Raw genomic sequence first — 23,962 nt, 5'->3', positions numbered from 1 at the left:
CCCTCTGCAGTCACTTCCAGCTTGATACACCCTCCAAACTTCTGACTCTGGTCTACTCTCTCCTTGCCACTCCATCAACAGGGACAGATCTTTCTGCTACCATGTCCCTGCAATCTGGATTACTTTTTTCCAAACCTCTGCCTTGATCCCTCTCCACATCTTCAAAAACCTCCTTCCTCTTCAACCTTTACCCACCTCCTGACTGACTGTTCAAGTGCTTGATACCCTTCAACTTCCTGTAAAACATCTTGGGAAATCTCTTGCGTGAATTTACTATATAAATTTATTTTGTTGTTATGGAACCTTACTGCAGCAAGAAATTAACATCTTCAGGAGGAGAGGAGAAAATTGGCAGGAAAAAAGGAAATCGCAAGAAGAGGAGAAAACATTTTTGTTTCTGTTTAAATATTTATTGAGCTCTTTAATGTTACAATTTGATTATCTGACCTTGTTTTTCAAGCTGAATGGAATTTACATGATAATCTGGCTAATCTTTGAATTTGAGGCAAGGCAGAGGGCTGTGTACAAAAGCAAAATATTGCTCTCTCTACAGATTCTGCCTGACCTGCTGAGTATTTCCAGCATTCTCTGTTTTTATTAGAGACATGTGTAGTTCTGCCAGTCCTTGGTATTCACGGCTTTATTGTATTATATCCAGGTGGGGACTCATTCAGCAGGTCATTCAAATTATTTGACACAAATCGGATTTTCGGCTTTTGAGATTTCGAGGTGGTATTGGCAGTGGGGCAGTCCTGATGCCGCCTAGAAAAGGTTTGCGTCCTCGTCTGCAAAATTCGTCAAAAAATGAGGTTCCATAATCGGGGCCACAAAATCAGGTGTTACTCAAGGAAGGTTTGATACCCCAGCCGAAAATCACGGCATTAAAAAGTTTCGTGGATTTAAGGAACTTCATTGTTGTTCAGTGCGTTGCAACATAACATTGTATATTGTAGTTTTCTTTTGGTAGGGGGAGTTTTTGTTACTTTGTTGCAGTAAAATTTATGATTCATCCTTTGCCATTGGTGTCTTGTGTATCATTCCAATGTTAACCGGAGATGTGCCTTTATGGGGGCACATAGCGTGTCCAGTATTAGGTCATTTCTCAGTTTCCTCCATTTCGAAGAACCGGCCCATTATCAGCTGGCAACATGTGACTCTTGGTCTGGCAGCATCGCCATGCTGCCCCCCCCCCGTGGATGGTGCGGCTATCCAATGGGGGCCTCGCCAGGCTCCTCTTCATCATCTTCCTCCTCCTGAGATGGGTCTGCAATCCCCACTGGCTATGCCTGGCCTCTCATGATGGCCAAGTTGTGCAACATGCAGCACACCACAATGAATTCAGATACCTGTTGAGGGGATTATTGAAGGCTGTCTCCAGAGCAGTCCAGGCATCGATCTGCCTGTAGGAAATGGCATATCTCTGTCAGCACTTCCTTTCGGAAGCACAGCCTTCTCACACACTGTTCCTCGCAGTGCTGGAGGTATGAGCATTGGTGCCTGTAAACCTATGGGGGGGTGAGCCCTCCTCTCCAGATGTCTTCGGCCTCTCCTCATCCGTGGCCCGACATGGCCAAGAGCCCTTGTTGTAGCTTGACGCTGCTTGGCAATAGCATGCAGCATGATACGCTGGTGAACTAGTAATGCCTCCATTAAATTCTTTCAGTGACATTGTAAGGACACTGTAATGGTAGATAACATAGCCACTTTCAAGCTGGAGCTTCACCCAATTCGGGAGCAGCAAAGCAGCTTTACCGATGGCTTAAAGCCGAGGTCCCCAAAAAAATGCGACCTAAAGAATAGATGGTGGGTGGAGAAAGCACTGGAGATTCAGCAGCTGGCCGACAGCCATGCTGTGCAAGGATTCTTCACCACAATCAAGGCCATCTATAACCCAAGGCCCCACCCCACTGCTGGCCAAGAACGGGAAGACCACTCATCAAGGTCACCGAGGCAGTCAGGACCCGCTGGAAGGAGCATTTCGAAGATCTCCTTAACCGAGACTCTGCCTTTGACTCGAGTGTCCATCCCACAGCATGCTACCCGCCACCATCTCAGCAAAACCCCAGCCTTGCACAAGGTAGAAAAGGCCATCCATCATCTCAAGAACAACAAGGCATCGGGAGCGGATGGAATCCCCGCTGAGGCACTAAAGTATGGCGGAGAGGCATTATTGGCACGAATGCATGACCTTATCTGGAAGGAGGAGAGCATGCCGGGAGATCTCAGTTGCAGTAATCGTGACCATCTTTAAAAAAGGGGACAAGTCCGACTGTGGCAACCACAGAGGAATCTCCCTGTTATCAGCCACTGGGAAAGCCATTGCTAGAATCCTCCTCAACCGTCTTCTCCCTGTGGCTGAGGAGCTCCCCCTGGAGTCACAGTGTGGATTTTGTCCACTATAGGGTACAACGGACATGATCTTTATGGTGCAACAACTGCAAGAAAAATGCAGGTAACAGCACCAACCTTTGTACATAGCCTTCTTTGACCTTACAAAAGCCTTTGATACTGTCAACTGCGAGGGACTATGGGGCATCCTCCTCCATTTCGGCTGCCCAAAAAGTTTGTCGCCATCCTCTGCCTGCTCGACGACAACATGCAGACCGTGATACTGACCAATGGATCCATCACAAACCCAATCCACGTCTAGACCGGGGTCAAGCAGGGCTATGCCATCGCGCCAACCCTCTTCTCAATCTTCCTTGCTGCAATGCTCCACCTCACACTCAACAAGCTCCCCGCTGGAGTGGAACTAAACTACAGAACCAGTGGGAACCTGTTCAACCATCGTCATCTACAGGCCAGATCCAAGACCGTCCCAACCTCTGTCGTCGAACTACAGTACACGGCTGATGCTTGTGTCTGCGCACATTCAGAGACTGAACTCCAAGTCATAGTCAACATCTTCACTGAGGTATACAAAAGCATGGGTCTTACACTAAACATCCATAAGAAAAAGGTCCTCCACCAACCTGATCCCGCCACGCAGCACTGCCCCCCTGTCATGAAGATCCACGGCAGGCCTTGACAACGTGGACCACTTTCCATACCTCGGGAGCCTATTATCAGCAAGGGAAAACATCGACGACGAGGTTCAACACTGCCTCCAGTGTGCCAGCCCAGCCTTTGGCCATCTGAGGAAGAGAGTGTTCGATGATCAGGCCCTTAAATCTGGTACCAAGCTTATGGTCTACAAGGTTGTCGTGATGACCGCCCTCCTGTATGGCTCAGAGACGTGGACCATATACAGTAGACACTTTAAATCGCTGGAGAAATGCCACCAACGATGTCTCTGCAAGATTCTGCAAATCCCCTGGGAGGACAAACGCACCAACGTTAGCATCCTCGATCAGGCCAACATCCCCAGTATCGAAGCACTGACCACACACGATCAGTTCCGTTGGGCGGGCCACATTGTTCGCATGCCTGATACAAGACTCCCAAAGCAAGCGCTTTATTCAGAACTCCTACACAGCAAGCTAGCACCAGGTGGGCAGAGGAAACATTTCAAGGACACCCTCAAAGCCTCCTTGATAAAATGTAACATCCCCACCAACACCTGGGAGTCCTTGGCCAAAGACCGCCCTAAGCGGAGGAAGAGCATCTGGGAGGGTGCTGAGCACCTTGAGTCTCGTCGCCGAGAGCATGCAGAAAACAAGCGCAGGCAGTCGAAGGAGCATACGGCAAACCTGTCTTCCCACCCACCTTTTCCTTAAACCACTGTCTGTCCCACTTGTGACAGAGGCTGTAATTCACATATTGGACTGTTCAGTCACCTAAGAACTCACTTTTCGAATGGAAGCAAGTCTTCCTCGATTTCGAGGGACTGCCTAAGATTATGATTTCAAGTCGGAGTTTCACGCAGCATGTTGTGCACAGCCGTTGCAGTCAATGTGACCTGCGATGTAGGATCCTCATTCCTCCATTTAAATACGCCACCAAGATCACCGCCTGCACCCTGCGAATGCCTGGTTTTTCAGACATTTCCTGGGGTGGGCATTTATTGGGACATTTATTGGGCCGAATTTTGCATCCGGGGCACTGACGGAGCGTTGCACAACAATTGACGTCATGATCTCAGTGAAACTAAAGGGCAGGGCGGTAAGTTTTTGCGCCACCGCAAATCATGAGCCGAATTTGGCAGCCGGGCGGTAAAAGCTGGACCCTTTACCGCCCCTCCGGTGTGCTAACTGAGGCGCAAGCGAGCCAAAAATCCATCCCAATAAATCAAGCCATCTCTTTCAATTCCCCAGCATCCTAGATAATTGCCATCCTGAGGTAATAGTTTTGGTTGCCAGCTGTGTCCAGGGTGAAGATGTGGGTCAGATCCATGAGAGGGGCAGGATCAATGATTCCTTGTTGCCTCTTTGATGGACAGTTCTGTGACCAAGAGCTTATATTTGAAAACCTTTACTCAGCTCACCAGTCAGTCAGCCAGCAGGGAGACTGAGATAGTTCAGTGGCTATTTGGTAGCATTTCAGTCTGTAAAAAGTGAGCAACCTTATTCCAAGTATCAAATTTATGGTGAGGAATAGCACAGGAGAAGTATTTTTGTCATTTTGACATTTCAAGATGAATAGTACAGGCAAACTGAAATATAATGGCAAGAATTCTCTGTTCAATCCCTGTATCTTGCTACATTTACCTAGATTTCGGGAAGACTATGACACATTTAGGTTCCAAGCAGATGGAAGTTCTACTTACGGGAATGATCACTAAATTTAAATCCAAGTAGTATATCTAGCGTAAAACCCAATAATGTAACAATCATCTTCCCTTTTTGACTAATGTTGAGCATTTTTTACTACAACAACAACAAGAGCAATTTTTTTAGGTGCCGAAGGAGCTGAAGACTCCCACTTGGGAATTATTTTCAATGTTTTTTTTCAGAAGGCAATTAAGCTGTAAAGGCTAAAAAGTGCCTATTTTATATATTTTTTATTTCAGAAGGCAGTTCCCCTCTTAGAGACCGAACTGCTTTCTGAAATGAAACCCTCGCTTTCAGAGCAGGCTGTTCTTGCTGCAGTGACATGACGGCCACGCTACATTGGGGTTTCCTGCCAGGATGAACGCCACCAGGATAGAGTTACACAGTGAGTTTAGCATTGGGCTAATGCTAATGTTAATTAAGCGCCAATTTACTGCTCCTGCCAGCACAACCATTTTCGGCAGCTGATAACACCAGCCCACGATGACACCGGTAGATTTTTACCGCTATCGAATTTTTAGCCATTAGTTTATGTGAATGTTCTAGGTTTTATTTTAACCATAATGAAACATTTCAGCATTGAAGGATTTTTACGGAATGTTTATTAGAAAATAATTGGCTTGCACAGTATTATATGGGGGTGAAATTCAATGCATTTGCACCTCCCATTAGTGTCCCTGGGGGGCGCTAACAGGATGCAAATGCATTACTGACCGGGCAAGGCGCTGACAACTACTCCTGCCATATTGGGTGGGAGTTCAGCGGCAGCGCTACGGCTTTGCGCCTCGATCTCCTGCACTCAGAGATTGCGATGTCACTGCCGCGCGCATCGCCCCGTTAGCGCCCCGGCCCCAAAATTCACTTTCATCCCCTGCAGCCGCACCAGGTGAAAACACCGGCAACTGCAGGAGGTATCGATCGGGTGGCCGGCTGTTACCGGAACGATAATTAAAGGTGAGCTGACCGATGTAAGTAAAAAAAAAAACGTACCTTGCTTTTCGCGGTGCTGCTCCGTTTTCTTCGCAGGGTCCTGGCTGTGATCATTCAGTCCGGCACTCTACTTGAGTGCTATGCTCATCATCTAGCACCCCCCCACTTCCTAAATAGTCCAGGTAAGTTCATTTTTTCATTGCAGAGTCTGGGAAGGAAGGGCCCATTGGATGTGGCAGCGCTGCACGGCTCAGTGTGCAGCACTGCTGAGGCACCCGCCCCATTAGTGCTCCAAGAAGGAAATGAAGCCCTGATTTAATGCTCCACTTCCTTCCAGGAGCGCTAAACTGACATTTTTGAGAGGGGTGAAACTTTAGTGCCTGGTGTTAAGTTTCCTGCCTCTCAAATGTTACTGCCCCCAAACTGGACAATAATGAATCCCTCCCCCCACCTATATTTCATGCACTGGTCATTTAAGTAATGTTAGAAAAACTCCAAATATTCAAAGTTAAAAAAATTATTAAATGTTGATATTTCTTTAGGAACAACTTCTCTATGATTTAAACAAAATTGCATTGGAAAATATTGTTAAATTGACATGTTCCACCAATACCATCTTTAGGGGACCATTGATGAAGTTTTAAAACCTTTAAATGTTTTTTTGAAAAACATTGAACTATCTACATCACAGAAGGTGCATGATATTTTAGCCAGAAGGTGTTACATTGTGAGTGTATCAGGAATCCCACTAAACTAATCAAAGTTGCAAATGTTTGTTTTGTTTTTGATTAAGAGTTCACACGTAAACTTCACAGATTTATAGAAAATATGTTGTAATAAAATGTTTTGTATCCAATATAGTGACTAAATTACATATTTTTTTAGGAGCAAGCTGGGGAAGTGACTCGAGAACATTTGGAGAGACTGTATGTTTTCTCACTGATGTGGAGTATAGGGGCCTTGCTGGAATTAGAGGACAGAAGGAAAATGGAGCACTGGCTGCGAAAGCATGAGACTATTCAACTAGATCTGCCGTGCATCCCAGCAGGGAGTGACGATACAATGTTTGACTACGTTGTACATTCTGATGGTCAGTACCAAGATAATCTAGTCAATGAACATTTCTAATAATTTCATAGAATCATAGAATCGTTACAGCACATTAGGAGGCCATTCGGCCCGTCGAGCCCATGCTGGCTCTCTGCAAGAGCACTTCAGCTAGTCCTAATCCCCTGCCCATTCTCCGTAGTCCTGCAATTCTTTTCCTTCAGGTACTTATTTAATTCCCTTTTGAAAGCCACGATTGAATCTGCCTCCACCATCCTTTCACGCAGTGCACCCCAGATCCTAACCACTCCCTGCGTAAAAAGGTTTTCCTCATGTCGCCTTTGGATTTTCTCCCAATCACCTTAGATCTGTGTCTTCTGGTTCTCAATACTTCCGCCAATGGGAACAGTCTCTCTCTAACAAACTCCGTCTAGATCCCTCATGATTTTGAACACCACTATCAAATCTCCTCTCAATCTTCTCTGCTCTAAGGAGAACAACCCCAGTCTATCCACGTAACTGAAATCCCTCATCCCTGGAATAATTTTTGTAAATCTTTTCTGCACCCTCTCTAAAGCCTGCACATCCTTCCTAAAGTGTGGTGCCCAGAATTGGACACAAAACATCCTTGCTTTTGTACTCTATGCCTCTATTCATAACGCCCAGGATCCCTTATGCTTTTTTAACCGCTTTCTCAACCTGTCCTGCCACCTTCAACGGTTTGTGTACATATACCCATATACCCTCTAGGCCTCCCTGTTCATGCACCCCCTTTAGAATTGCACCCTTTAGTTTATATTGCCACTCCTTGTTCTTCTTACCAAAACGTATCACTTACATTTCTGCGTTAAACTTCATCTACCACGTGTCCACCCATTCCACCAGCCTGTCTATGTCCTCTTGAAATCTATCACTATCCTCCTCACTGTTCACAATACTTCCAAGTTTTGTGTTATCTGCATATTTTGAAATTGTACCCTGTACACCTGTCCAAGTCATTAATATGTATCAAGAAAAGCAGTGGTCCTGGTACCGACCCCTGGAGAACAACAAACCTTTCACCATTACTCTCTGTTTCCTGTCATGTAGCCAATTTCGCATCCATGCTGCCACGTCCCTTTTATTCCATGGACTTCAACTTTGCTGGCAAGCCTATTATGTGGCACTTTATCACATCGATCTCATTTCCCTCCTAAAGTCTCTCTCTTCCCTCATCCAAAAATTGAATCAAGTTAGTTAAACATGATTTGCCTTTAACACATCCGTGCTGGCTTCCCTTAATTAATCCACACTTGTCCAAGTGACTGTTAATTTTGTCCCTGATTATCGTTTCTAAAAGCTTCCCCACAACCGAGGTTAAACTGTCTGGCTTGTAGTTGCTGGGTTTACCTGTACATTCTTTTTTGAACAATTTTGGCTATTAGGTGGAGCATCTTGAAGTACTGATGCTCTAGCATGAGAGAAAGAGGAGGAGTTGGCATAACTGGATCTCTGGTGGCATTGATAAGAAAATGAAAGGGTCCTAGGTCAGGCAAACCTAACTATTTGATTGTATGCCGCAGCAAACACTGAATGGATTTATTTAAAAGAATATATTTTGATGTACCTTTCATCCATTAAGCATCTTTTTGAGTAGCCCACTTCTATGTGGTGGTGCCACATTTGATATTTTGGGAAGTAAACTTCTTCAGGCTTGCCATCAATAACGTTCCATTATCAGATAGCAAGCAATGGATTTGTGTGGATCAAAATGTAGCTGAAAATTACTTTAAAAAAAAATGCAGAAAGCAGATGTGTTTTAAGCCTTGATTTTACCGTGAGACGGGAGTGCAAAGTATCGGGAGGAGCAGGTAGGAGGTGTGAGCAATTTTAATTCTTGGGCCTCATTACCATGTTCCAGTGCGGACTCCTGTCCAAACTGACTGTGAAAGATGAAGTAGCCAGTGGATGGGAGAGAGATTTTTCGTAGCAAGAGGCCGACATCAGGGACCCAAGGGAACGATCCCTGGCATAAGAATAGTTGTTGGGGTGGTGAGGTTTCCGGAGACATTTGCAGTCAGGGTAGGAGAATGGAAGCCCAGGTCAGGGGAGGCACGAGGTTCCCTGGTGGGGCCCAGAGGAGAACTCTTGCTCTTCCTGGGCCCTACAAGAAAACCTAAATTTTGTTTAAAAAAAAGGACGCGCTTATTTGTACTGCATAAATGGCCGCCATGCTCCACCCTTTGTCTATGATTGGTCCCCTTGGAAGATAAGCCACACCCTGAAGTTTCACAGGAATGTGTAACTGGAACCGCCCATCCCAAGATCTCACTGCAAATTGTAACTTAATCCACTTTGACTTTCTGAAGTGATAGAGGACAGAGCTCCCCAGAAGACAGCAAGGGCCAGCCAAAGTACCTTAGCCCAGTCCAAATGCATCCCTCCTCCAAAGTGCCTTACCCCAGTCCAGGTGCATGCCTCTCCCAGCTGAAGTGACTTATCCCAGCACAAGTGTATCCTTCCCCCAGCCAAAGTGCCTTACTCCAGCGCAAGTGCATCCTCCTCCACCTACACCCACCCACCCACCCCACCATAGAATAGGGCATTGTGTATGAATTGTTAACAGGTTTATTGTGTATGAAGTGAATAGTGACAGTGTCGTGACTTCTGGATATCATCCACTCCAATGATGTCCTTTGTAGGGCGTTGGTAAAATGTGATCTGTCTTCCCTGAGTTCCCTCTCTCCCTGCGATTTCCCCCCCCCCATCCGTGTCTCTGCCTCTCCCCCAGTCTCTCTCTCTCTCTCTCTCTCTCTCTCCCAGCCTCTCTCTCTCCCTCGAACAAATATCACTGGCTGGAACCGGCTCCACGCATTGCCTCCACTGCCTTTGATCCATCGGCCAGGACCAGTTCGAGCTCCAGTTTGAATGAAGAGAACGGCCCGACGGGGAGAGCGAGAGCAGCCGGCGGGGAGAGCGAGAGGTGGAAGAGGAGAGAGCGCGCTTCGGGGTTGGGAGGGTGGGGGAAGTGATGTGGAGCGTTAGAGACACTCGACACAGTCTGATTTGGTTTAAAGTAAAAGCAGTTTAGTATAAGTATACGAGAGAGAAGCCTCTTCACTGAGCCTTCTCAGTGACCTCCGCGCACTCTCCAAACAACATGTCGTCCTCACTTTTACCTATTTCGGTCGGCAGTACGTCCGTTCAAAAATTCACATGAAGTTTGTGGTTTGTACATTCAAAGCCATTCTTGCTCCGTGGGACTAGCAATCTACACCTTTCACAAACCACATCCCGTGCTCATGCTTCAGACGTTATTTCAGGGGATTTACTTTAATTAAAGCATGTCAGCGGTTCACGTGTACGTGCTGTCTCAGCAGCTGCTGCGAGTGTGCAAGTTGCATTGTTAACCCCTTAATTCCTGAAGGACGCAAAGTCCCACTTCAGGGAGAGAGCGCTTGGGGATGGGGATGAGAGAGAGACTGGGGGGCCGGGGGGAGAGAGATCAGGTCGGCAGTCTCGGGCCTCAGGTCCTGCTTCTCAGCACCACGTGGAGGGAATAATTAGAGGCTGGGAGGGGAGGGGAGGGAGAGGGGAGGGGGGGCGAAGCTTGACAGATGCCGCATGGGGGTGGGGGGGGGGGGGGGGGCTTTACAGACACGTGTCTGTCAAAAAAAGTGCAGTATAAATAGTTACATTGTTAAAAAAATATATTTACCTGGGCCTCTTCTGGAGCTGATGCTGCCTCCCACTAGGTTTTCCTGGCGTGTCTGGCAATGGGCGTAACTGCCCGAATCGGCAGTTAAAATCACATTGGAAAGGTGATATTGGGTCCCAACATTTAAATATAGATGAGACTCCCATCAACCTGTGGTGGGCGCCTTCCCCGTGACCAAAATCGATGGGTTAAAAATGGTGGGGGGTGAGAATACACCGGGAACACAACGGGAAATGCCCGACTGTTATTTTAACCACCTGCCCATCCCCATTACCCTAGTGCGGGCGGGGGAGGGAGGCGGAGAGCGGGGTTAAAATTGGGCCTTTAGCGTCTGTTCAAACTGGGATGTACCCTCACAAAGGATTACAATTTTTGCATCCGAGACTCATGCTACAGTTAATGGGTTACCTATTGAATAATATGTAATCTACCCTCCATCACTATTTTTTGGAAGTTACACATCTCATGTCTTCTAACCAACGCTTGAAACAGAGAGTATGGCTTAAAGTAAGGAGATAAGGTCCAGATTTTATAACCATAATTACGGCTATTACTGAGAGTCTTGTGTATAATATTAAGCATTGCCTTCCTGAATGAACTTGCATTAAATATCCAGAAGTTGAGATAAGCCTGTTTCCATATGTAATTCTATTGAAATACATTTATCTATTTCACTTCTTTGGTTCACAAATGTTATTATTCTAGTTATACAACGTCATAACAAATGGGGGAAAATGGCTGGTAATTAATCTTCATAAGTATTCTCAAGATTGTTGTTAACATGATCTTAGAGCAGACGATACATTAGTGGGAGGTTTAATTACTCATCCTGATGTTGTTTGTGAGTAAATCCATCAGGCTTGAAATGTAAAATGACTATTATTTTGCTAGTTTCTTATGTTAGTGGTTTTGTAAGCTTGGACAAATATCTTTGTATTCTTTCCATAACATATAATAAATGGTAGCACTTTTGTCCTGGAATTTGAGGGCTATTGCTGAATGAGGTTATTCTGTTAAGCACAGCAGAGAATGCTTTGGATTAGGGTCATTAATTTCTGATGGTAATTGAATACCTTTTCAGTGATTGTGTTTTTCTTTATGTTATGAACCAAAATGTAGTTGATCAGTAGAAAGTATGGGGCTGGAGCAGAGGTTACCTGATAATTGGTTGACTGGGCAAGATATAGAAACATAGAAAATAGGTGCAGGAGCAGGCCATTCGGCTCTTCGAGCCTGCACCACCATTCAATAATGATGATCATTCACTTCAGTATCTCTTTCCTGCTTTCTCTCCATACCCCTTGATCCCTTTAGCCATAACGGCCATATCTAACTCCCTCTTGAATATATCCAATGACTGGCACCAACAACTCTCTGCGGTAGGGAATTCCACAGGTTAACAATTCTCTGAGTGAAGAAGTTTCTCCTCATATCAGTCTTAAATGGCTTACACCTTATCCTTAGACTATGTCCCCTGGACTTCCCCAACATCGGGAACATTCTTCCTGCATCTAATCTGTCCAGTCGCGTCAGAATTTTATATGTTTCTATGAAATCCCCTTTCATCCTTCTAAACCCCAGTGAATAAAGGCCCAGTTGATCCAGTCTTTCCTCATATGTCAGTCCAGCCATCCTGGGAATCAGTCTGAGAACCTTCGCTGCACTCCCTCAATAGCAAGAACGTTCTTCCTCAGATTAGGAGAGCAAAACTGAACACAATATTCCAGGTGAGGCCTCACCAAGGCCCTGTACAACTGCATAAATGAATAAATGGATAATGAATAAATTGATTAAAAATTGTCAAAAACCAATTGTCCATTCCAAAGAATGCTATTAAACATTTGTTTCTCATTGAATAATAATTAACTGTGTATTTGTTTAAACCAGGAAAATGGTTGCATTGGAACACAAATATAGAAGAATACATTTATCCCACTGACAACAGTCCGGAATATGGCTCCATCCTTGTGCCTAATGTAGACAACGTGAGGACAAATTTCCTCATCCACACGATAGCCAAACAGGGAAAGGTAGGATAATTTCACTTAATATTGATTTACTGTGTACTGTTCTACATTATATTTTCTGGCCACTAAATAGGTGCATAACAAGTTGGATCAGCCACCATGTTTATAAATGTTTGTTCTCCTCATTTTCCCATTCTTGTAGTTTTTGACAAGCTCATTGCATATATTTGTTGTGATTTAAAAAAATTAATTCTTGGAAAATGCAAGGCCAGCATTTATTGCGCATTCTTAGTTGCCCTTGAGAAGGTTGTGGTGAGCTGCCGCCTTGAACCACTGCAGTGCATGTGGTGAAGGTACTTCCAGAATTCTGTGTGGTAGGGAGTGCCAGGATAATGACTCCGCACCGATGAAGGAATGGCTGTATATGTCGAAGTCAGGATGCTTTGTGATTTGGATGGGAACTTGGAGGTGATGGTCTTCCCATGCGCCTGCTGTCCTTGTTCTTCTAGGTGGCAGAAGTTGCCGATGTGGAAGGCGGTGTCAAAGAAGCCTTGGCAAGTTGCTGCAGTGCATCCTGTAGTTAGTATACCCTGCAGCCATGAACAGTATCAGTGGTGGAGAGAGCACATGTTTAATGTGGTGGATGGGCTGCCGAGCAAGTGGACTGCTTTGTTCCTGGATGGTGTCGAGCTTCTTGAACGTTGCAGCTGCACCCATCCAGGCAAGTGGAGAGTATTCCATCCCATTCCTGACTTGTGCCTTGTGGGTGGTGGAGAAGCTTTGGGGAGTAAGGAGATGAGCCACTCACCACAGAAACTCTGATCTGCTCCAGTAGTCACAACATTTATGTGACAAGTCCAGTTGAATTTCTGGTTAATGTTGATTCCAGAATGTTAATGGTCGGGAATACGGCGATGGTAATGCTATTGAAAGTCAAGGAGAGGCGGTTTGGACTCTGCCTTGATGGAGGTGGTCATTATCTAATAAGGGCTGATAAGTGTGGCATGCTTATCAGGCCAAGCCTGGATATTGTCCAGGTCTTGCTCCATTCAAACATGGACTGCTTCAGTTTATGAGGAATTGCGAATTAAACTAAATCAAATTGTCAAAATAATGTTAACAAACAAGTTTCACTGGTGTATTAAAAATATTGCTTAAGATTGTGCTGTTTTTTCTATTACATCTCCTTATTATTTTATCATAGGCTGTGTTGCTGATTGGTGAACAAGGTACAGCTAAAACTGTGATTATCAAAGGATACATGTCAAAATATGACCCTGAGTCTCACATGGTGAAGAGCCTCAACTTTTCATCAGCAACTACTCCACTAATGTTTCAGGTCAGATATCATTTCATATTCAGTCGCCTTGTGCTACAAATAAACACAACAATTAGTTGTGTTAATAACTAAAACAAAAATAGCAACGAAACAAATGATTGGGTATATTTTTGAATTTGTTGTAATTGTCTGCAGAGATACGGGGGCCGAAACTGCCCCTCCTGATGGCCACCTGAAAGCAGCGGCCACGAGATGGAGGGGTGGCATTTTAAAAATTGCCCTTCATCAGGGGTGGAGCGGTGTAAGAGACCGCTCCGCCCATTTTCCCGCTGTGGCATGCACACACCGACACCTTACCGACTGGGGACGACCCCGCCCCGAAATTGCCCCCGCGGGAAATATCCCTTTTGCAGAATTGCCCCGCGGGAGCGGTGCCGCTGGCAGCTGATTCCCCCGACAGCTTTTTATGTCGGTACATTCCTTGTTGGTCAGCGGCACAGCCGCCCTTAAAGGGGAGGTGGCGCTGCCGGTGACATCATTTTATTTTTTACTGTCTGACGACTGTCAGGTCGGCCCGACAATTATGGCCCTGGGTTCGGCCAGGCCGTGGAAGTATGTCTGATGCAATATTGGGTCAGGCAATATTAACTACAAATTACACATATATTTTTTTTTAAACAACATATAAATGTATCTAGCATACATATCTTTTGAGTGAAATCTTGGCAGTCTGTTTCCAGATGTTCTCCTGGTAAAGAATGATGCTGCAACTTGAAAAATCATCTCATCAGAATGAGTGAAGTTTGTTCTTAATTTCTATCTGAGGAGAAATTTAAGATTTAATTTTGGCAAAACCAATATTCTGCCTTAAAAAAAAATCATGGCAAAGTATCAATTGTGATTAAATAAAGCAGATTTAAAGAGTATGGATAATTCCCTATTAACTTTCTGTTACAGCGCACAATTGAGACTTATGTTGATAAACGTATGGGTACAACATATGGTCCACCTGCTGGGAAGAAGATGACTGTTTTTGTTGATGATATTAATATGCCTGTGATTAACGAATGGGGAGATCAGGTAACTAAGTAGAAATTCACGTTATTAACCTTAAACCTAAGAAAGACGGTGCATTGATTTGTCACTCTACAGATGCTGTGGGCCTGATAGTGAAGGGGAGGAAGCGGGGGTACGTGTTAGAGGCCTGGTAACTTGGAGATGGCAAGAATTTGGTCCTGCTGAATGTAACTGCGAGGAATCGACCCCGGCAATTGGAAATGACTGAAATATGGTTGGGGGGCTTGGAGCGCGGCAGTGAGGATGGTGGGAAAGATCAATTGGGGCATAGTCAGGTGTTGTTAGATCACAAGAACATAAGAAATAGGCCCCTCGAGCCTGCTCCGCCATTCAATAAGATTATGACTGATCTGATCATGGACTCAGCTCCACTTTCCTGCCCGCTCCCCATGACCCTTTTCTCCCTTATCGCTCAAAAATCTGTCTATCTCCGCCTTAAATATATTCAGTGACTCAGCCTCCACAGCTCTCTGGGGCAGAGAATGCCATAGATTTACAACCCTCTGAGAGAAGAAATTTCTCCTCATCTCAGTTTTAAATGGGCGACCCCTTATTCTAAAACTATGCCCCCTAGTTTTAGTTTCCCGTATGTGGGAATATCCTCTCTGCATCCACCTTGTCGAGCCCCCTCATTATCTTATATCATAGGCAGTCCCTCGGAATCGAGAAAGACTTGCTTCCACTGCCAAAGTGAGTTCTTTGATGGCTGAACAGTCCAATACGAGAGCCACAGACCCTGTGGGACAGATATTTGTCGAGGTAAGGGATCGGTCGGGCTGGTTTGCCGCGCGCTCCTTCCGCTGCCTGCGCTTGGCCTCTTCACTCTCTTTATGTTGAGACTCGAAGAGCTCAACGCCCTCCGGATGCACTTTCTCCACCTCGGGCGGCCTTCGGCCAGGGTCTCCCAGGTGTCAGTGGTAATATCGCACTTTATCAGGGAGGCTTTGAGGGTGTCCTTATAACGTTTCCGCTGCCCACCTTTGACTCGTTTACCATGAAGGAGCTCCGCATAAAGCATTTGCTTCGGGAGTTTTGTACCTGGCATACGAACTATGTGGCCTGCCTAGCGAAGCTGATCGAGTGTGGTCAGTGCTTCAATACTGGGGCTGTTAGCCTGGACGATGACACTGATGTTGGTGCGCCTGTCCTCCCAGGGGATTTGCAGGATCTTGCGGAGACATCGTTGGTGATATATCTCCAGCGACTTGAGGTGCCTTCTATACATCGTCCATGCCTCAGATCCATACAGGAGGGCGGGTATTACTACAGCCCTGTAGACCATGAGCTTGGTGGTAGATTTGAGGACCAGGTCTTCAAACACTCTTTTCCTCAGATGGCCGAAGGCTGCACTGGTGCACTGGAGGTGGTTGAATCTCCGCATCAATGTCTGTCTTTGTAGATAAGAGGCTCCTGAGATATGGGAAATGGTCCACGTTGTCGAGAGCCGTGCCGTGAATCTTGATGATTGGAGGGCAGTGCTGTGCGGCGGGGGCAGGCTGGTGGAGGACTGTTAAGCGTAAGGTCCATGCTTTCATATGCCTCAGTGAATACATTGACTATATCCTGGAGTTCAGCCTCAGAATGTGCGCAGATGCAAGCGCCGTCTGAATACTGCAGCTCAACTTATCTTATAAGTTTCAGTAAGATCACCTCTCATTCTTCTGAACTCCAATATGTATCGGCCCCACCTACTCAATCTATCCTCATAAGTCAACCCCCTCATCTCCAGAATCAACCTAGTGAACCTTGTCGGAACAGCCTCCAATGCAAGTATATCCTTCCTTAAATGCAGAGACCAAAACTGCAGTTTTGCTCCAGGTGTGGCCTCACCAATATCCTGTACAATTGTAGCAGGACTTCTCTGCTTTTTTACTCTAACCCCCTTGCAATAAAGGTCAACATTCCATTTGCCTTCCTGATTACTTGCTGTATCTGCATACTCACTTTTTATGTTTCATGCACAAGGACCCCCAGGTCTCTCTGTACTGCAGCACTTTGCAATTTTTCTCCGTTTAAATTATAATTTGCTTTTCTATTATTTCTGCCAAAGTGGATAACCTCACATTCACGCAGGGAATCTGAAGATCACGGAGAGGACGGCAGATCTCCCCAGCAGGTTTGGTTTTGGGGCCGGGGGAGAAGTACTCCTACTCCTGGCCCACAAGCAGTACTCTCAAAAGTAAATACCCTTTAGTTGCCAGTCTTCCAGAGCCCTGGGAAACCAGGCCTGCAGCTGTTAAATTCAGATGGTCCAGCTGTTCATTTACATTTACATATGACATCTTAATAGAACATTCAGGTTTGGAGACATTTGAGGATAATTTTAACTTTTAGGGATTATGTAAATAGGGCAATGTTGGAACGGCCACACATTATACACTTCACCCAAATTTGCTTTCAAGGGGCAACCAATTAATATCGCCCCATTTACACTATTGCCATATGTTAAAATGACCCTCTTTGAGTCAAAACTCATTTGGGAGAGGGCACTAATGGTTGGTCTGATTGTTTCAACTGTGGTGAATGCTAGCCATAGAGCACTGTTTCATAACAGATATTCAGATTCTTTGCATCTCTGATTATGGAGTAAGCATCTGTAGGGACCGCATTTGGTGTTTCACCATCTGTTATTATGGGCCAAAAATTGTGGTCGGAGACTGCCAGGCGTAAGAGTTTGAAAGACCTTCGCTGGGTAAAAGTTGGGCATATAGCCCAAATCTCTGCCCTTGAAGGCCTTTCTCCCGGAGATGCGTGCAATCTGTCAAAAGACAGTACTTGCAGGGCCTCTTCAGGCATGTGTGCACATCGGAGAGGCCGCAATATCAGGGCCTATAGGCTAGATTTACCACTTTTGTGCATATTGCTAAAAATGGGTTTTCAGATTGCCAGCTTCTTGCCCATTCTCAAATCACCTAGTCTCCATTTTTTAAAATTGGGCGTTACCGCGAGCGATATGAAATGCGCGTTAGCGTTAAATCTCGCTGACCTTCTGCTGTTAAGTGTCGCTGTCCTTAGCAACGGCATGGCAACACTCGATTACCGCGATTCAGGAGGTCAAGGGTCACCAGGACATGTGCAGAAGAGGAGATGGAGAGAGAGGGAGCTGAGAGGGACCGAAGGCGTGTTTCGTTGTGGTATGTGATTGTTTGACTGTTGTGGGAGGCATGAGGGAGATTCACCAGCAGCAAAAGCCTACTAAGCACCAAGATCATAGTTAGCACCGAGTTTTTGTCCAACAAATAAGATATAACATGGAAGGGATGGTGGAGGCCTTGCAGCTGGTAGCCAGGAACACTGGTGGCAGAGGGCTCCCAAGGGTCCCCGAGCGTGGCACTGCACCCCAAGGTGCCGCACCCTCATTGCCAACCACACATGAAAGCCAGCAGCAACATCTTGCTTCTGGCTCGGAGCACGTTCCCACCTCAGGATCGTCCTCTCCTGCATCTGTCCAAGCAGCAGTTCTGCCATCATCCGTCCGCCCCCCGCCAATGAAGCATCACCTCGGCCAGGTGGCTTGGAGTCAGGAGAGGAAGGGGACGGGGTAGAGGTGGGGAGAAGAAGCGGGGGGGAGGGTTGGTTCTTACAGAAATACTGATGATTTCAGACAAATGTTTGCTTTAAATTATTTTATTTCACAAAACCTTTTGCGCATTGGCTCATTTAGCTGCACCGTTACACGCTGGTGATTCCTTAACATCAAAGGGTATAATGACACTTCAATCAACTTAAACTTTAACTGTCACCAAAGTGATGCCTACCATTGATGTATGACCTGCACACCCAGCAGTGTGTCAGCCTTGTAAATAACATCAACATTCTTTCAGGTAAAGCGATCATTGATGAGCTCCTGACGTAAGGCTCTTGCGGCTATCAAGCCACCACGGGCCCTTTCATGCAGACTACAGGGGGGCTTCAGCATCTGCCTCCTCGTCCTCCTCTTCTTCTCTCTGGTGAGGTGGACTGTCAGATGCATCAGGCAATCCTTGTCCCCTCCTGATAGCCAACTTGTGCAGTATGGAGCACGCCACCACGAATTGAGCTACCTGTTCAGGGTGGTATTGGAGGCCGCCTCCTGAGTGGTCCAGGCATCTAAAGCGCTGCTTAAGCACTCCAATGGTTTTCTCCGCGATATTGCGAGTGGCTCTGTGGCTCTCGTATCGCTTCTCGGCTTTGGTGTGGGTGTCACGCAGGGGAGTTATCAGCCAGGTGGCGAGGCTATATCCTTTGTCACCAAGCATCCAGCATTGACCTTGTGGCTAGTTGTTAAACAAGTCAGATACAGTGCTCTCACGCAGGATGTGACATCATGGATGCTGCCCGGAAATTGAGCATTCACGGCCAGTATAATTTGCTGTTGGTCGACAACGAGTTGGACATTCAGGGAGTGGAATCCCTTGCGGTTCCTGAAAACCTCTGCATCCTGAAAAGATGCCCGCATCGCGATGTGCATACTGTCTATTGCTCCCTGCACCTTGGGGAAGTTTGCAATTCTGGAGAATCCTAGAGCCTTCTCACTCTGTACCTCCCTGTTCATAGGGAAGCTGATCAAGTCCCTCCTGCATGCGTACAGGGCTTCAGTGACCTGTCTAATGCAGTAATGTGTGATATGCTGAGACATTCTGCAAATGTCGCCAGCTGTGGCCTGAAAAGAACCCGATGTATAGAACAACAGTGCCGCAGTGACTTTGACCTCGACAGACAGTGCAGTACTGATGGTGCTGGCAGGCTGCAGATCTCCGCTTATGAACTGGCATACCTCAGTGATAACCTCTTTGTGGAACCGTAGTCTCCGAAGGCAGATGGTGTCGGGCAAGTCGAGGTAAGACCACTTCTCCCTGTAATTGTGGGGGGTGTAACGTCTGGTCCTCCTCATCAGTCTGGCATGTCTTACATTGGGTACATAATGCTGTGGAGCGTACCTTCAGCCATCTCGAGTCTGCTGCATGTAATTGGTCATCAAGAGAGAGTGAGAAAGGACAGTCTCATTGCAATAGCTCTCTGTTTTTCACCGATTGGTCACAAAGAATGAATGCCCCGACGAAGACACCTATTCAATTTCAGTCGGTCACAATATGGTCAAAATGTTTGTACAGATCTTCACATCAACTCCAACGACCTCCAGAGTACATCCGAACTCCCCCAAGGTTGAAGCACAGCAGCCTTTTAAAGGATGCGACGTGTGATGTAGAACATGGTGTTCATAACGTTGTGATTAGTTCTGGTTCGTTCCACTTTTTCTGGGCGTTTTTTGGGTGAGCGATATTGTGGGCGATGTGTGTGTGAGGTGGTGAAAGTGACGCTGGGCAATCTCATGGCCGCTAGTTTCGGTAAATATGCTCTTTACCACAAAAAAAAGTGCGCGGGCGGTATTATTGAATCTCGGCATTAAATCAGTGCAGAAAGTAACGCTGGACGATATATATGGGCGTTGATTTCGCCCATTCTGATGATTTCGCCCCCAAAAAGTTGGCTGGCGGTATTATTTTTTTCCCGGCGTTAAGCACATGGGAAAAGTAATGCTCGCCGATAAGTTTCTGAAAAATGCCCGTCAGTTTCCATTTTGTGGTTAAATGGGTGATATATGGGCGTTATACGTAATTTCAGCGGTGAAGTGGGCATTCAGCATGCAAAAAAAGTGGAAAATCTAGTCCTATATGTTTTATATAGATAGCAAACTTTTCTTTTTCTGTTTTCCTTACCTTGTTTCCACAAAGATATCTACATTTGATACAGTGTACGGTATAATTGTGCAGAAAATGTGTAAAAAAACAGTATGCCTGTTTATCTTTCTTCTGGAAATCCAGATATATTAATGTTAAATATGTACCACAAAAAAGCACTGAGGGGACGAAATTACCCCTCGCCCCGACAGTAACCTTTCCCCGACGTGGAATTGGGCCGTGCGCTCCTCCAAGGAAGCGGAGCGCTGACTCCGGCCCTCCGTTGCCTTGATGAGGTGCTCCCGGGCCACCAGCGCTGTGCTGAGGAGGCCAGTGCTACAATGCCAATACAACTTAAAGGGGAGGGCCACTGTGCACTCTGCAGGCCCTTTAGTGGCTAGCCACTGGGCCACCAGGGATGTGATCGACCGGGCCGGCACCCAAAACGGAGTCGGCCAACAAAATAAAATGGCAACCATTTACATTCCTCACCTTAATGCGCATGAAAATTCACAAATAAAAAGACTGCCATAAAGTACAATTTCTATCCTGAATAGAGTTTGCATTGCCCTGTCTCCCAGTAAATCCCAAGGACACTTAACATTGCTCTCATTTTAGGTCACCAATGAAATTGTACGACAGCTGATGGAACAGTATGGTTTTTATAATCTTGAAAAACCTGGTGAATTCACAAACATTGTGGACGTCCAGTTCCTTGCTGCAATGATCCATGCTGGAGGAGGAAGAAATGACATACCCCAGCGCTTGAAGAGACACTTCTCAATTTTTAACTGCACATTGCCTTCGAACTCCTCAATCGATAAAATTTTTGGTAAGGAGGACAAAAACAATTCGCACGTCTGGTGATCTATCTTATCTTTTAATTAGTTTATATATTGAGGAAAAATACATTTAAAAGTCTGAAACATTATTACCAAACCTAATTAGCAGAAAATGTGAGTTTCTGATGTTTGTCTTTTTAGGTGTAATTGGAACTGGCCACTACTGCGCTGAGCGGGGCTTCTGTACAGAGGTGAGAAACGTGGTAACCAAGCTAGTACCAATGACCCGCAAACTTTGGCAGATGACCAAGATAAAAATGTTGCCCACACCGGCCAAGTTTCACTATATCTTTAACCTGAGAGATCTCTCACGGATTTGGCAGGGAATGTTGAATACCATCTCAGAGGTTGTCAACAATGAAATTGTAAGTATTGTTTCAAAACTGTCTTCAAAAAACTTATTTTCATTTTAGGCCAGGAGTGCATATCAGGAAAGATAGATTACGAAAGTAAACTTGCGCAAAACATAAAAACAGATAGTAAAAGTTTTTACCGATATATAAAACGGAAAAGAGTGACTAAAGTAAATGTTGATCCCTTAGAAGATGAGAAGGGGGATTTAATAATGGGAAATGTGGAAATAGCTGAGACCTTAAAAACAATTATTTTGCTTCGGTCTTCACAGTGGAAGACACAAAAACCATGCCAAAAATTGATGGTCACGGGAATGTGGGAAGGGAGGACCTTGAGATAATCACTATCACGAGAGGGGTAGTGCTGGACAGGCTAATGGTAGACAAGTCCCCTGGTCCTGATGAAATGCATCCCAGGGTATTAAAAGAGATGACGGAAGTTATAGCAGATGCATTCGTTATAATCTACCAAAATTCTCTGGACTCTGGGGAGGTACCAGCGGATTGGAAAGCAGCTAATGTAACGCCTCTGTTTAAAAAAGGAGGCAGACAAAAGGCAGGTAACTATAGGCAGGTAACATCTGTAGTGGGGAAAATGTTTGAAGCTATTATTAAGGAAGAAAGAGCGGGACATCTAGATAGGAATAGTGCAATCAAGCAGACGCAACATGGATTCATGAAGGGGAAATCATGTTTAACTAATTTACTGGAATTCTTTGAGGATATAACGAGCATGGTGGATAGAGGTGTACCGATGGATGTGGTGTATTTAGATTTCCAAAAGGCATTCGATAAGGTGCCACACAAAAAATAAAGGTACGCGGAGTCAGAGGACATGTATTAGCATGGATAGAGAATTGGCTGGCTAACAAAAAGCAAAGAGTCGGGATAAATGGGTCCTTTTCGGGTTGGAAATCGGTGGTTAGTGGTGTGCCACAGGATCGGTGCTGGGACCACAACTGTTTACAATATACATAGATGACCTGGAAGAGGAGACAGAGTGTAGTGTAACAAAATTTGCAGATGACACAAAGATTAGTGGGAAAGTGGGTTGTGTAGAGGACACAGAGAGGCTGCAAAGAGACTTAGATAGGTTAAGCGAATGGGCTAAGGTTTGGCAGATGGAATCCAATGTCGGAATATGTGAGGTCATCCACATTGGGAAAAAAAAACAGTAAAAGGGAATATTATTTGAATGGGGAGAAATTACAACATGCTGCGGTGCTAAGGGACCTGGGGGTCCTTGTGCATGAAACTCTTTTTGGAGTTCACCTGCAAAACATAAAACATTAAACGGTGCCACCCGACCTGGGTGACACTCCAGACATTTACAAGGCCCTTTTTTTTTTCCCCCCTTTTTTTTTTTTTTGTGTTTTTCTTTTTTTTTGGTTTTTTTTTTGGGCACTAAAATCACAATTTTCCCCAGTGCCCCCTATAAAAGGGAAGGGGGACACTAAAAGCACCGGCAATTAAAACAAATTAAACTTAAAAACGTAAAATCAAATTAAAATTTGGTTGCCGGGCGTGATGATGCACTCCAGTCCCTCCGGTGCCCACCTCTCGCGGAAGGCCGCGAGCGTACCGGTGGACACCGCGTGCTCCATCTCCAAGGACACCCTGGACCGGATGTAAGAGCGGAAGAGAGGCAGGCAGTCAGGTTGAACGACCCCCTCGACCGCCCGCTGCCTGGACCGGCTGATGGCACCCTTGGCCGTGCCCAGGAGCAGTCCTACGAGGAGGCCTTCGGACCTACCCGCTCCCCTCCGCACAGGGTGCCCAAAGATCAGAAGAGTGGGACTGAAGTGCAGCCAGAATTTCAGGAGCAGCCCCTTCAAATAATGGAACAGGGGCTGCAACCTCGTGCACTCAATAAAAACATGGAACACGGACTCCTCCAGACCGCAGAAATTGCAGGCGGCCTGGGAGTCCGTGAACCGGCTTAAAAATTTGTTGCACGGCACTGCTCCGTGCACCACCCTCCAGGCCAAGTCCCCGATGAATAGTGGGAGGACCCCTGCGTAGAGTGCCCTCCATCGGGGACCCCCGCCTCCTCCGGACGGCAAGATGATACGCCATGGCGTGTCCGGACGGCCGGCGAGGATGGCAAAGTTGAGGGTGTGCAGGAGCAGCCCGTACAGGAAACCCCTCCGCGCGGAACTGAAAGGCACGGAGGGGATTTCCCCGAGGTGGCTCAAGTTGTGAGGCGCCGGCCCCCGAGGGAGGTTCCGGGGTTTGGCGCCGATGAGGAATTCCGTCCGGACGGGGGTCAGTTCGGACGGGATCTCCCCACGTGCTTGAGCCTCCTCGATGCACCTAACGGAGTCGGGGCCCAGAGCTGTTTTTAGCGACTCGATGGCATCGGCCGCGTGGCGGACGTTGGCAGAGTTTAGGCGCCACGCCA

The 23,962-nt window shown here is 46.2% G+C and overlaps 1 protein-coding gene across 1 annotated transcript in view; it reads left to right on the top strand.

Moving 5' to 3' along the window:
• Positions 1–23,962, top strand: part of dnah5 (dynein, axonemal, heavy chain 5) — a 457,249-nt gene that overhangs the window by 280,528 nt on the left and 152,759 nt on the right. The window contains 6 exon segments of the mRNA XM_070880791.1: positions 6,525–6,729; positions 12,271–12,413; positions 13,555–13,689; positions 14,587–14,709; positions 20,985–21,198; positions 21,350–21,573. Of these exon segments, the coding sequence (XP_070736892.1) occupies positions 6,525–6,729; positions 12,271–12,413; positions 13,555–13,689; positions 14,587–14,709; positions 20,985–21,198; positions 21,350–21,573 (1,044 nt within the window).

The sequence above is a fragment of the Pristiophorus japonicus genome, chromosome 5 (assembly GCF_044704955.1).
Source record: "Pristiophorus japonicus isolate sPriJap1 chromosome 5, sPriJap1.hap1, whole genome shotgun sequence".
Taxonomy (NCBI): Eukaryota; Metazoa; Chordata; class Chondrichthyes; family Pristiophoridae; genus Pristiophorus; species Pristiophorus japonicus.
Note: the sequence above shows the minus strand (reverse complement) of the source record. Positions and strands in the feature narration are given on the sequence as shown.